The sequence below is a fragment of the Bubalus kerabau genome, chromosome 15 (assembly GCF_029407905.1).
Source record: "Bubalus kerabau isolate K-KA32 ecotype Philippines breed swamp buffalo chromosome 15, PCC_UOA_SB_1v2, whole genome shotgun sequence".
Classification (NCBI taxonomy): domain Eukaryota; kingdom Metazoa; phylum Chordata; class Mammalia; order Artiodactyla; family Bovidae; genus Bubalus; species Bubalus kerabau.
The window spans coordinates 80,896,442-80,912,237 of record NC_073638.1 but is presented as its reverse complement, the minus strand read 5'-3'; the positions used below and the strand labels follow the sequence as shown (position 1 = coordinate 80,912,237).

At 39.3% G+C, this 15,796-nt stretch overlaps 1 protein-coding gene and 1 pseudogene across 1 annotated transcript; one reads left to right on the top strand and one right to left on the bottom strand.

Moving 5' to 3' along the window:
* Positions 1–9,423: 9,423 nt before the first annotated feature.
* LOC129628508 (olfactory receptor 5T2-like) lies at positions 9,424–10,503 on the bottom strand. Its single transcript, XM_055547939.1, has one exon. It carries the CDS (start codon positions 10,384–10,386, stop codon positions 9,424–9,426), a length of 963 nt encoding a protein of 320 aa, XP_055403914.1. The 5' UTR covers positions 10,387–10,503.
* Positions 10,504–13,020: 2,517 nt separating this feature from the next.
* LOC129628509 (olfactory receptor 5T3-like) lies at positions 13,021–13,993 on the top strand (annotated as a pseudogene).
* Positions 13,994–15,796: the final 1,803 nt, after the last annotated feature.

Genomic DNA, 15,796 nt, shown 5'->3' with positions numbered 1-15,796 from the left:
TCCCCCCTTTTATCCTCCTGGCCACCTCTGTCTCCTTCCTCCCTCTTCTCTTCTCTGTATAACTCCATGAACATCTCTGAGTGGTCCAGTTGTGGAGTGCACATAAGAAAGTGATTACTGGTTAGCCCACTCTCTCCTCTATTGATTCCACCTCATCTCATCCGGGTCACCTCTAACTCCCTCCTCCGTCTTCTCTTCTCCATGTAACGCTGTGAACCTCTCTGGGTGACCCTCTCAGTGGAGAAACTTTTCATCTTTAACCTAGATGTTTTATCAATGGTGCTGTACAGAAGGAGAAGTTTTGAGACTACTGTAAAAATAAGACCAATAACTGTAAGCAGGAGGCTTAAGTCCAAACTCTAACTTCAGGAAACATTAATTGACAGGAGCTTATCAAATGCCTCCATACCTACACTGAAACCAAGAACCACACAAGGGCCAACAAGTTCCAGGGCAAGACATACCAAGCAAATTCTCCAGCAACACAGGAACACAGACCTGAGCTCCAATATACAGGCTGCCCAAAGTCACCCCAAAACCATAGACATCTCATAACTCATTACTGGACACTTCATTGCACTCCAGAGAGAAGAAATCCAGCTCCACCCACCAGAACACTGACACAAGCTTCCCTAACCAAGAAACTTTGACAAGCCACCTGTACAAACCCACACACAGTGAGGAAACACCACAATAAAGAACTCCACAAACTGCCAGAATACAGAAAGGACATCCCAAACTCAGCAATTTAAACAAGATGAAGAGAGAGAGGAATACCCAGCAGGTAAAGGAACAGGATAAATGCCCACCAAACCAAACAAAGGACGAAGAGATAGGGAATCTACCTGATAAAGAATTCTGAATAATGATAATGAAATTGATCCAAAATCTTGAAATCAAAATGGAATCACAGATAAATAGCCTGGAGACAAGGATTGAGATGATGCAAGAAAGGTTTAACAAGGACCTAGAAGAAATAAAAAAGAGTCAATATAAAATGAATAATGCAATAAATGAAATAAAAAACACTCTGGAGGCAACAAATAGTAGAATAACAGAGGCAGAAGATAGGATTAGTGAATTAGAAGATAGAAAGGTAGAAATAAATGAATCAGAGAGAAAAAAGAAAAACTAATTAAAAGAAATGAGGACAATCTCAGAGACCTCCAGGATAATATTAAACGTTACAACATTCGAATCATAGGCGCCCCAGAGAAGAAGACAAAAAGAAAGACCATGAGAAAATACTTGAGGAGATAATAGTTGAAAACTTCCCTAAAATGGGGAAGGAAATAATCACTCAAGTCCAAGAAACCCAGAGAGTCCCAAACAAGATAAACCCAAGGTGAAACACCCCAATACACATATTAATCAAATTAAAAAAGTCAAACACAAAGAACAAATATTAAAAGCAGCAAGGGAAAAACAACAAATAACACACAAGGGAATTCCCATAAGGATAACAGCTGATCTTTCAATAGAAACTCTCCAAGCCAGGAGGGAATGACAAGACATACTTAAAGTGATGAAATAAAATAACCTACAGCCCAGATTACTGCACCCAGCAAGGATCTCATTCAAATATGAAGGAGAAATCAGAAGCTTTACAGACAAGCAAAAGCTGAGAGAATTCAGCACCACCAAACCAGCTCTCCAACAAATACTAAAGGATATTCTCTAGACAGGAAACACAAAAAGGGTGTATAAATTCGAACCCAAAGCAATAAAGTAAATGACCACGGGATCATACTTATCAGTAATTACCTTAAATGTAAATGGGTTGAATGCCCCCAACCAAAAGACAAAGACTGGCTGAATGGAAACAAAACAAGACCCTACATATGTTGTCTAAAAGAGACCCACCTCAAAATAGGGGACACATACAGACTGAAAGTGAAGGGCTGGAAAAAGATTTTCCATGCAAATAGGGACCAAAAGAAAGCAGGTGTAGCAATACTCATATCAGATAAAATAGACTTTAAAACAAAGGCTGTGAAAAGAGACAAAGAAGGTCACTTAACAGACCCATCACAAGCATAGAAATTGAAACTGTCATCAGAAATCTTCCAGCAAACAAAAGCCCAGGTCCAGACGGCTTCACAGCTGAATTCTACCAAAAATTTAGAGAAGAGCTAACACCTATCCTACTCAAACTCTTCCAGAAAATTGCAGAGGAAGGTAAACTTCCAAACTCATTCTATGAGGCCACCATCACTCTAATACCAAAACCTGACAAAGACGCCACAAAAAAAGAAAACTACACGCCAATATCACTGATGAACATAGATGCAAAAATCCTTAACAAAATTCTAGCAATCAGAATCCAACAACACATTAAAAGATCATACACCATGACCAAGTGGGCTTTATCTCAGGGATGCAAGGATTCTTCAATATCCGCAAATCAATCAATGTAATACACCACATTAACAAATTGAAAAATAAAAACCATATGATTATCTCAATAGATGCAGAGAAAGCCTTTGACAAAATTCAACATCCATTTATGATAAAAACTCTCCAGAAAGCAGGAATAGAAGGAACATACCTCAACATAATAAAAGCTATATATGACAAACCCACAGCAAACATTATCCTCAATGGTGAAAAATTGAAAGCATTTCCTCTAAAGTCCGGAACAAGACAAGGGTGCCCACTTTCACCATTACTATTCAACATAGTTTTGGAAGTTTTCGCCACAGCAATCAGAGCAGAAAAAGAAATAAAAGGAATCCAAATTGGAAAAGAAGAAATAAACTCTCAGTGTTTGGAGCTGACATGATCCTCTACATAGAAAACCCTAAAGACTCCACCAGAAAATTACTAGAACTAATCAATGACTATAGTAAAGTTGCAGGATATAAAATCAACACCCAGAAATCCCTTGCATTCCTATACACTAATAATGAGAAAACAGAAAGAGAAATTAAGGAAACAATTCCATTCACTATTGCAACAAAAAGAATAAAATACTTAGGAATATATCTACCTAAAGAAACTAAAGACCTATATATAGAAAACTATAAAACACTGGTGAAAGAAATCAAAGAGGACACTAATAGATGGAGAAATATACCATGTTCATGGTTTGGAAGAATCAACATAGTGAAAATGAGTATACTACCCAAAACAATTTATAGATTCAATGCAATCCCTATCAAGCTTCCAAGGGTATTCTTCACAGAGCTAGAACAAATAATTTCACAATATGTATGGAAATACAAAAAACGTCAAATAGCCAAAGCTATCTTGAGAAAGAAGAATGGAACTAGGGGCATCAACCTGCCTGACTTCAGGCTCTACTACAAAGCCACAGTCATCAAGACAGTATGGTACTGGCACAAAGACAGAAATATAGATCAATGGAACAAAATAGAAAGCCCAGAGATAAATCCACGCACATATGGACACCTTATCTTTGACAAAGGAAGCAAGAATATACAATGGAGAAAAGACAATCTCTTTAACAAGTGGTGCTGGGAAAACTGGTCAACCTCTTGTAAAAGAATGAAACTAGAGCACTTTCTAACTTCATACACAAAAATACTCAAAATGGATTAAAGATCACAACATAAGACCAGAAACTATAAAAGTCCTAGAGGAGAACATAGGCAAAACACTCTCCGACATACATCACAGCAGGATCCTCTATGACCCACTTCCCAGAATATTAGAAATAAAAGCAAAGATAAACAAATGGGACCTAATTAAACTTAAAAGCTTTTGCACAACAAAGGAAACTATAAGCAAGGTGAAAAGACAGCCTTCAGAATGGGAGAAAATAATAGCAAATGAAGTAACTGACAAACAACTAATCTCAAAAATGTACAAGCAACTCCTACAGCTCAATCCCAGAAAAATAAATGACCCAATCAAAAAATGGGCCAAAGAACTAAATAGACATTTCTCCAAAGAAGACATACAGATGGCTAACAAACACATGAAAAGATGTTCAACATCACTCGTTATCAGAGAAATGCAAATCAAAACCACTATGAGGTACCATTTCACACCAGTCAAAATGGCTGCAATCCAAAAGTCTACAAGCAATAAATGCTGGAGAGGGTGTGGAGAAAAGGGAACCCTCTTACACTGTTGGTGGGAATGCAAACTAGTACAGCCACTATGGAGAACAGTGTGGAGATTCCTTGAAAAACTGGAAACAGAACTGCCTTATGATCCAGCAATCCCACTACTGGGCATACACACTGAAGAAGACAGAATTGAAAGAGACACGTGTACCCCAATGTTCATCGCAGCACTGTTTATAATAGCCAGGACACGGAAGCAAGCTAGATGTCCATCAGCAGACAAATGGATAAGAAAGCAGTGGTACATATACACAATGGAGTATTACTCAGCCATTAAAAGAATACATTTGAATCAGTTCTAATGAGGTGGATGAAACTGGAGCCTATTGTACAGAGTGAATAAGCCAGAAAGAAAAACACCAATACAGTATACTAACGCATATATATGGAATTTAGAAAGATGGTAACAATAACCCTGTATACGAGACAACAAAAGAGACACAGATGTATAGAACAGTCTTTTGGACTCTGTGGTAGAGGGAGACGGTGGGATGATTTGGGAGAATGGCATTGAAATATGTATAATATCATATATGTAATAAGTCACCAGTCCAGGTTGGATGCATGATTCTGGATGCTTGGGGCTGGTGCACTGGGACGATACAGAGGGATGGTATGGGGAGGGAGGAGGGAGGAGGGTTCAGGATGGGGAACGCTTGTATACCTGTGGCAGATTCATTTTGATATATGGCAAAACCAAAACAATATTGTAAAGTTAAATAAATAAATAAAAAGAAATGGTGTAATGACATTGGGGGAAAAAATAGAAACTCCATAAGCAACTATAACATAATAAAAAATTCCACAATTTGTTTTTGACTGAAATATATTTCAAAAATATTTCCAAGGACTTTGCAGAGATAATAAGACCATGATTGAGAAGCACCTCACATGTTACTTGAAAAAATTTGAAAATCAGTACCCATATGATAAGCTGCAGAGGTCAAAATGAACAACTTAGTAACATGTATTCTTAGAAAATAAGAAGAAAAATAAAATCATATTGTTATTTTTTGCAAAAAGAGTACATCTCCAAAATACTGTATGCTCTTCAATTCAACACTGGAAGCTAATGAATAGGATAATGATATTAAGTGATTTTACTTAAACAGGCAGCTCTGCACAATAAGTTGAAATAAGTTAGTTTCATTTATGCCATTTTCTAGTTATCTGGAAGCACTTAAATAATTTTTATATTATTTTATTATTTTAAGCAAATCAAAATCTTGCTATGTGTGCTTACTTACTTCCATATTTACAATTGTGAATGTAAAAAGGCACTTCAAGCACCTCGTAGCAAAGCTAGTATGTAGTTGTATAGTTTTCACAATAACATTTCAATATTGAAAGAACTACATTTATTCATATCTGTGGACTTTAAAATATGAAAACATGATAAAGAATGTAACAAAAATAAGCTGTAAAATAAACTACTTTAATTGATATGGTATTTAAACATGATTAATTTAGCCAACAACTAAATGTAATAACTTGTAATGTAATCCCATTTTAGGGAAATATTTTCAGCTTAGACTCTATTTAAGGAGGAAGCCCTATTAAAACCAAAATGATTTTACACCCCAAAAATATTAATGATAATGGAAGGATTGATAGGAGGAAGGAAAAATACATATAATATTGATACAATTAACTTTAAAAAACATGCCCTTGCAATGAAAAGGAAGTCTGTTGGAAGCAGGGTTTAATATGAGCACAGTAGGGATGCTTTTTGTACCTTGTTCATTGTCTCTGACACCGAGGAATGGTGGCATCTATCGGCTCACAGAGTGGAAAGAGTCAAAAGAAAACAGGCAAAGCTGAGTCAGGACCAGGCCTTCAGGGAAAGCCAGGAAGATGTGGTGGAGCTTAGCTTGGGACAAGCTCCATATGCCAGCCAGTCCTACCTAACTCTCTGAATTGTGCTTGTCTTTTGTCATCCTTGAGAATTAAGTGTTATCTTGGTAAATGCTAATGCCTAGTCTCTGTATTCTGTTATGAATTATTGAATGAATTTACTATCCATAAGTCAGTTCAGTCACTCAGTCATTTCCGACTCTTTGCGACCCCCTGAACTGCAACACGCCAGGCTTCCCTGTCCATCACCAATCCCAGCGTTTACCCAAACTCATGTCCATTGAGACAGTGATGCCATCCAACCATCTCATCCTCTGTCGTCCCCTTCTCCTCCCATACTCTGGATGAAATGCTAAGAGGGAGAGAAATGCACCGATACAAAGAGCATAAAAATAGCAACAGGCATTTGAACACACACGTGTGAACCACAGACTGGGAATAGACTGCTGCCAATGCAGAGATCTGGAGAAGGCAATGGCACTCGACTCCAGTACTCTTGCCTGGAAAATCCCATGGACGGAGGAGCCTGGTAGGCTGCAGTCCATGGGGTCGCGAAGAGTCGGACACGACTGAGTGACTTCACTTTCACTTTTCACTTTCATGCATTGGAGAAGGAAATAGCAACCCACTCCAGTGTTCTTGCCTGGAGAATCCCAGGGACGGGGGTTCCTGGTGGGCTGCTGTCTATGGGGTCACACAGAGTCGGACATGACTGAAGTGACTTAGCATAGCATAGCAATGCAGAGATCTGAGGCTGGAGCAGAGTGATTAGAACTGGAGTCCAAACTAATGATTCCATGGCACATGATATGGGAGTAGGTGAGCTGTGGTTTTCCTATTGATTAGATTGTGTTTGCTTAAGCTAGTCAGATATATAATTATCAAATTACTAGTAATTGCAACTACAGTAACATAGCTATTTTGGATTATATGAGAAGAAAGTTGATACTACATATTTTAAGGTAAAAATTTCATGCCTATGGGACTGTGTGTGTGTAAATATACATAGAATATATACCAATATACATAAATTGAAATCCTAACCCTCTGTACTTCAGAATGTAACTGTTATAGCAATAGGATTTTCATGGAGATAATTAACTTCAAGTCTTTAGTTGTTGTTGCTAAATCACTAAATCACTTTAGTTGACCTTGCTAAAATCACTAAATCACTTCTGACTCTGTTGCAACCCCGTGAACAGAGGAGCTTGATGGACCCCATTGACTGTAGACCAGACTTCTATGTCCATGGGCTTTCCCAGGCAAGAATACTGGAGTGTGTTGCCATTTCCTTCTCCAGGAAATCTTCTTGATCCAGGGATTGAACCCACATCTCTAGTGTCTCCTGCATTGGCAGGCTAATTCTTTACCAAAGCACCATCTGAGAAACCATAATTCTAGGTACTTCTTCTGTATGTACATACTTCTGTATGCAGTCTATTATTTATAAATTTAATAGATGCATAACTGTATCTATTTTCTCTTATTTATAGCTAGTTTTTTCCCTATATTTGTGTTTATTTTTCTTTAAAGCATAAAATTTAATCTTGTGATATTGAATTATGTTTAAGAATCTCTTCAATGCCGAATGATACACACACACACACACACGCATATACACACACTATTAAGCACATTGGCATAGTTTGGATTTGCAACTATAACTAATATCAGTGAACATGGTTTAGTTTTGATATTTAGTAGAAGAAACCGTATGAATAGCAGCAAGGAGAGTATCCCAAACAGGAGAAATAAGAGCAGAGATATTGCATAGGAATAAATACAATAAGGGCTTCCCTGATGGCTCAAGCAGTGAAGAACCTTCCTGCAATTCAGGAGCCCAGGTTCGATCCCTCAGTCAGGAAGATGCCCTAAAGTAGGAAGTGGCAACCCACTCCATTATTCTTGCTTGGAGAATTCCATGGACAGAGGAGCCTGGCAGGCTATAGTCCATGGGGTTGCAAAGAGATGGAAACAACTGAGCTACCAGCACTTTCAAATACAGGTAATATAGGTGAGAGGGTTCTGCGCAAGAACTGTTGAATTATAATTTAAACTTAATCTCAATTCAGAAAAGTATCATTAGGTTGGACCCTAAATCTTAGAAAACTGTCTTGGATTTAAAAATAAGGATTCTCCTTTAAGAAGCATTTAAAACTCTTCCCTAGTGGCTCAGATGGTAAAACGTCTGCCTGCAATTCAGGAGACCAGGGTTCGATTCCTGGGTTGGGAAGATCCCCTGGAGAAGGAAATGGCAATCCACTCCAGCACTCTTGCCTGAAAAATCCCATGGACAGAGGAACCTGATAGGCTACAGTCCATGGGGTCGCAAAGAGTCGGACACGACTGAGTGACTTCACTCACTTCACTTTAAGAAGAAAATGAGTTTTTGCAAAATTGTAATTAAAAGTTAATAAATGGATGAAAGCAGGAAAGGAGAATACTACATCTTAAAGTTATCTCTGAAGGACACATGTCCTCGCAATGAAAATGAGGTCTATTGGAAACAAGGCTTAAACATGCATGTAGGAGGGACCCTTCTGTAATGAGGTTCTTGGGCCTGAACATGAGGAGTGGGGGTTTCTGCAGGGGCATATCAGAGTTGAAAGGGTCCAAGGAACAGAGAACTAAAATCCGAGTCAGCACCAGACCTGTAATCAAATCCATAAAGGTGGATTGGGGCTCAGCTGTGGAAAGAACCGAATACACAGGCCAGTTATACAGTACTCTCTGAATTGTGTTTGTCTTTTTTTCATGTGTGATCATGATAGATGTCAATGCCTGGACTTTATTTTCTGTGAGAAATTAAAGATTTGCTTAGCACTCAAGCTCTGAATGAAATAACAAAAATGGAAGAAATGCATCCTTACAAATCAGCATGGTAGTTAACACCAGGAATTTGAACATGTTATCTATGGTCCCCAAACCACAGACTGGGATTAGATAGCTGCCAATGAATAAATCTAAGGATAGATCAGAATGCTTTGAAATGAATTCAAATACCAATGACTCCGTGGTTTGGAACCATATGAACTATGGTTTTGCTATTTATTAGCTGGCATTTAATCAAGCTAGTCAGATATAATGTTAATAATGTTGTGAATATTGGGGACTATACATTCTAGTTATATCAAGATGAAAGAAGAAAATAATACATAATATGCTAAAGAAAAGTTACATACACACATGCCTATGTGTGTTTGTGTTGTATCAATCAACATGCTTCTTACATACAAGCATTTATATGTGTGTGTGCATGTGTGTGTGAGTATGTGTGTGGATAAATCTATCAGTAAGAAATTATTAAGGCACAGATGGATGATACAGTTTTTTCTGCATATAAAATAACATAGATTGAAATTTAAGTATGATCTTATATTAAAATATCCAGGAAGAAGAGAAATATATTAATAAACTAAAATAAAGCATTTTCATTATGTCTTGTTGATATTATGTACAGAACCTCACTCTCAATTTTTTAATATTTACTATGAAAATATACTTTATTGATAAGCCAATTTTTCCCAAACACTTTTTTCATTGCCTCTTTTACGTCTTTGTTCCTTAAACTATAGACGATGGGATTCAGCATGGGAATTACAATGGTATAAAATATAGACGCAATCATATCATGATCTGAGGCATAGATGGAACTTGGTCTCACATACATGAAAAGAAGAGTACCATGAAAAATGGACACTCCAGTTAAGTGAGAACCACATGTAGAAAACACTTTCCTTCTCCCTACAGCAGATGGCATCCTCAGAATGGTCAGCAGAATGAAACCATAGGAGATCAGGACAATCAGGATAGTGACTATCTCAATAGAGCCTGCAAAGTAGAAGAGTAGAAGCTGGTTTGTGTGAGTGTCAGAGGAAGAAATAGCGAGGAGGGGAGGGATGTCACAGAAGACATGCCTGATTTCATTGGATCCACAGAAGGATAACCTGAAAGTAGCCACTGTGTGCACAGAGGCATGCAAGATGCCACCAACATAAGAAGCAATGATGAGTGGCACGTAGACTCTGGGTGCCATGCTGACTGAATACAGGAGGGGGTTGTAGATAGCCACATAGCGATCATATGCCATTGCAGCCAGAAGAAAGCATTCTGTGGTCCCAAAAGTAACAGCAAGAAACATCTGTGTTGCACATTCAAGGAAGGAAATGGCTTTGTTCTTTGACATAAAATCTGCTAACATTTTGGGAGTAATTACTGAGGAATAGCAGGCATCCACAGATGAAAGCACACTCAGAAAATAGTACATGGGGCTGTGGAGCTGGCAATCCCCAATGACCAACACAACCAGCCCTAAATTTCCAATCAGTGTGAAGAGGTAAACTGCTAGAAACAAGAAGAATAAGATGATTTGCAGTTCAAGATTGTCTGTGAAGCCTTTCAGTAAAAAAGATGTTACTTCGGTGACATTCTTCATCTTCATACCTCATGGAACAAACTTGAAGAAGATTTTTTAAAAAATTGCAATTCATTTCCTACCAAAAGAATGAAAAACATTGTGATTCAATGGAATGTGGTTTGTGTCCTCATATTTATTTTTTGCCAGAGTATAATTTCCCAGTTGTAGATCAGAACATGGTGACAAGACAGTGGGTCAAGCGTACACGCCACTCACTGAAGACTCAAAAGGGAAAATATGTGTATTCATTCACTCAAGGGCTGAATTCATGCCATCTAAATCCATTAGATAAACCAGTTAATTTACCACTGAATTCTATTAGTTGTTTCCATATTAAATTAGCTTAAAACACCAAATCATTGGCTAAAATAAATTTCCTTCTTACATGACCTACTGTATCAGTGTGCAGATAACTTTAATAGGATATCAGCAATATAGTTATATTCATTAACTGTGTAAAATTTTTTCTTATAATTTTCTTATATATAGAATGGAACATTAATATTGATTTTACAAGGTGGAGCAAATATTGTACTATAAAATACATTCATATAGCTGAACCTTCAAAATATTGTTAAATAGATAATGCTAAATTAGGTTGGTCTTGCAGAATAGCAACTTCTCAGACTGGAACATTTTATGTGCTATTCCCAAATTCTTTCTAATTCTATTAGCCCTTATTAGATGTATCCAAAGGAAATAATCAAGATTTTCAAGATGATGGGTCATGATTGAATTAAGAAAGTATATTGCAACTTATAGTTCATTTAAATGTATTTCTGAGATATTTAGCATTATATTGTGTTTTAAATTTACTAAATAATCAGTCATATTTATTATTTTCAGATATCTAAAGTCTTTGATTTTCAATGGTCTCAAGACCTGTGGTTAAAAGGTGAATTTTTCTGAAAACAAAATCAATTTTTTAAATTATTATACTTGTCTAGACATTGTTTATTGTGGTTCCAGTGAATTATCAACTAGACAATCCAAGTTGCAATTAAAGTCACTTATAAAAATTGTAACTAAATTATGACAATAATAAACAAATATAAACATAAATTTAATCCTTTGTACTATCTTTGCTGTATTTATTCACCTGTGTGATAGGAAACAACTATTAATAAAAGGATTACACAGAATATCTGATCTTGTTAGGTCCAAACTCCTAAAACATTCAGCAAATGTCCTGAAGTTCTCTCTTGCTGCTACTGCTGCTGCTGGTGCTGCTAAGTCGCTTCAGTCGTGTCCGACTCTGTGTGACCCCATAGACGGCAGCCCACCAGGCTCCCCCGTCCCTGGGATTCTCCAGGCAAGAACACTGGAGTGGGTTGCCATTTCCTTCTCCAGAAGTTCTCTCTTACCTCAGCCAAAGCATGTTTTGATGTGCTATGAATACAATTAACTCAAACTGCTTATATCTACCTACTCAACTGTTGATGAAACCACAGAAGAGTCCCCAAGGGGGAATACACTCCAATTATGATCTAGTTCAAAACAGCAACATGGTGACTCACTCAATAAAAAAGAAAATGGTCCTGGAATAATTCATGACCCATTAATATTTGTTGAATAAATAAAGTCATTCAGCCTCAGATTTATAACAATGTTTTATATTTGTATTTCCCTAATAACCTTTGATTGTGTGGATCACAATAAACTGTGGGAAATTCTGAAAGAGATGGGAATACCAGAGTACCTGACCTGCCCCTTGAGAAACCTATATGCAGGTCAGGAAGCAACAGTTAGAACTGGACATGGAACAACAGACTGGTTCCAAATAGGAAAAGGAGTACGTCAAGGCTGTATATTGTCACCCTACTTATTTAATTTATATGCAGAGTACGTTATGAGAAACGCTGGGCTGGAAGAAGCACAAGCTGGAATCAAGATTGCCAAGAGAAAGTTGGCTTAAAGCTCAACATTCAGAAAACGAAGATCATGGCATCTGGTCCCATCACTTCATTGCAAATAGATGGGGTCAGACTTTATTTTTTCGGGCTCCAATATCACTGCGGATGGTGACTGCAGCCATGAAATTAAAAGACGCTTACTCCTTGGAAGGGAAGTTATGACCAAACTAGATAGCATATTCAAAAGCAGAGACATTACTTTGCCAACAAAGGTCCGTCTAGTCAAGGCTATGGTTTTTCTTGTGGTCATGTATGGATGTGAGAGTTGGACTGTGAAGAAGGCTGAGCACTGAAGAATTGATGCTTTTGAACTGTGGTGTTGGATAAGACACTTGAGAGTCCCTTGGACTGCAAGGAGATCCAAGCATTCCATTCTGAAGGAGATCATCCCTGGGACTTCTTTGGAGGGAATGATGCTGAAGCTGAAGCTCCAGTACTTTGGCCACCTCATGCGAAGAGTTGACTCATTGGAAAAGACTCTGATGCTGGGAGGGATTAGGGGTAGGAGGATAAGGGGATGACAGAGGATGAAATGGCTGCATGGCATCACTGACTCGATGGACATGAGTCTGAGTGAACTCTGGGAGTTGGTGATGGACAGGGAGGCCTGGTGTGCTGCGATTCATGGGATCATAAAGAGTCGAACACGACTGAGCGACTGAACTGAACTGAAGAAACAGATAGGAAGATATAGTTGGGTGGGTTCTGTTCTCACAAAATACTGCCTTTTCTATAGAGAAAAACTAAAATGGTACAGCTCTCATCAGAGTTAGATTCATACTGGATCCAGATGAAAAATGTGACTGAAGTAAACATTTTTATACTGGTGGGCTTTAAGGATGATTTAGAGGTACAAGTCTACCTATTTTTACTTTTTCTGGCAATCTATCTTTTTACACAGGTAGGAAATTTAGGACTGGTTATGTTGGTCCTTGTGGATTCTCAGATCCAAAACCCAATGTACTATTTTCTGACTGTCTTATCATCCCTGGATGCCTGCTATTCTTCAATGGTCACTCCAAAAATGTTGATTAATTTCCTGTCAGAGAATAAAACCATTTCCTATCTTAGATGTGCAGCAAAAATGCTTCTCTTTTTTACTTTTGGGACCACAGAATGCTTTCTTCTGTCTGCCATGGTATATGATCACTATGTAGCCATCTACGACCCCCCTCCTGTATTCAGTCAGCATGGCTCCCAGAGTCTACATGCCACTCATCATTGCTTCCTATGTTGGAGGCATCGTGCATGCTACTGTACACACAGTGGCTACTTTCAGCCTCTTCTTCTGTGCCTCCAATGAAATCAGACATGTCTTCTGTGACATCCCTCCCTTCCTCGCTATTTCTTGCTCTGACACTCACACAAACCAGCGTCTGCTCTTCTATTTTGTGGGCTCCATGGAGATAGTCACTGTCCTGATTGTTCTGATCTCCTATGGTTTCATTCTTGTGGCCATTCAGAGGATGCAGTCTGCTGAAGGGAGAAGTAAAGTCTTTTCTATATGTGGCTCTCACCTAACTGGAGTGACTATTTATCATGGAACCATCCTCTTCACATATATGAGACCAACTTCCAGCTATGACTCAAACCACGACATGATCGTGTCAACATTTTACACCATTATCATTCCCATGCTGAATCCTATCATCTACAGATTAGGGAATAAAGATGTAAAAGAGGCAATGAAAAAATTGTTGAGAGAAGTTGGTTTGTAAACATAATGTATTTTTAGTACTGGATAAAGCTATGACTGGCACGCTAGGCACAGGCGGCTGAAACCAGCACACTAAGCTCAGCCGAGAGGAGCCACCCCATGTCTGAGGCCAGGGGCAGAAGCCGGGAGGACCCCATGCCCAAAGGGCTGCAGCCAAGAGGAGTTACCCCACATCTGAGCTCAGGGGCAGCGGCCGAAAGAACCAGACTGTGATGGCTCAGGGACGGCTGAGAGGAGCTACCCCGCATCCGAGGTCAGGGGGGCGGCCAAGAGGAGATACCCTGCGTTCGAGGTCAGGGGCAGCGACTAGAGGAGTTATCCCGCGTCCAGGGTCAGGAGCAGCAGCTGGGAGGAGATACCCCATGCCCCTAAGCCTGAGGCCAGGGTGGGGGCTGAGAGGAGCACTCCACGCCCGAGGACAAGGGTGGTGGCCAGGAGGACCAACCCCACATCCAAGGAGCCGTGGCTACATGGGTGCAGGAGGGCCAAGAGGAGCTATCCCACGTTGAAGGTCAGGAAGGCGGGTGGTGAGGAGATATCCCTCGCCCAAGGTAAGGAGCAATGACTGCCTTTGCTGGAGCAGCTGTGAAGAGAACCCCCACGCCCAGGTAAGAGAAACCCAAGTAAGATGGTAGGTGTTGCAAGTGGGCATCAGAGGGTAGACACACTGAAACCATACTCACAGAAAACTAGTCAATCTAATCACACTAGGACCACAGCCTTGTCTAACACAATGAAATTAAGCCATGCCCGTGGGGCAACCCAAGACGGGCGGGTCATGGTGGAGAGATCCGACAGAATGTGGTTCTCTGGAGAAGGGAATGGCAAACCACTTCAGTATTCTTGCCTTGAGAACCCCATGAACAGTATGAAAAGGCAAAAAGATAGGATACTGAAACAGGAACTCTCCAGGTCAGTAGGTGCCCAATATGTTACTCGAGATAAGTGGAGAAATAACTCAAAAAAGAATGAAGGGATGGAGCCAAAGCAAAAACACTACCCAGCTGTGGATGTGACTGGTGATAGAAGCAAGGTCTGATGCTGTAAATAGCAATATTGCATAGGAACTTGGAATGTCAGGTCCATGAATCAAGGCAAATTGGAAGTGGTCAAACAAGAGATAGCAAGAGTGAATGTCGACATTCTAGGAATCAGCAAACTGAAATGGACTGGAATGGGTTGAATTTAACTCAGATAACCAGTATATCTACTACTGCGGGCAGGAATCCCTCAGAAGAAATGGAGTGGCCATCATGGTCGAAAAAAGAGTCCGAAATGCAGTACTTGGATGCAATCTCAAGAATGACAGAATGATCTCTGTTCGTTTCCAAGGCAAACCATTCAGTATCACAGTAATCCAAGTCTATGCCCCAACCAGTAACGCTGAAGAAGCTTAATTTGAACGGTTCTATGAAGACCTACAAGACCTTTTAGAACTAACACCCAAAAAAAGATGTCCTTTTCATTATAGGGGACTGGAATGCAAAAGTAGGAAGTCAAGAAACACCTGAAGTAACAGGCAAATTTGGCCTTGGAATACGGAATGAAGCAGGGCAAAGACTAATAGAGTTTTGCCAAGAAAATGCATTGGTCATAACAAACACCCTCTTCCAACAACACAAGAGAAGACTCTATACATGGACATCACCAGATGGTCAACACCGAAATCAGATTGATGATATTCTTTGCAGCCAAAGATGGAGAAGCCCTATATAGTCACCAAAAACAAGACCAGGAGCTGACTGGCTCAGACCATGAGCTCCTTATTGCAAAATTCAGACTGAAATTGAAGAAAGTAGGGAAA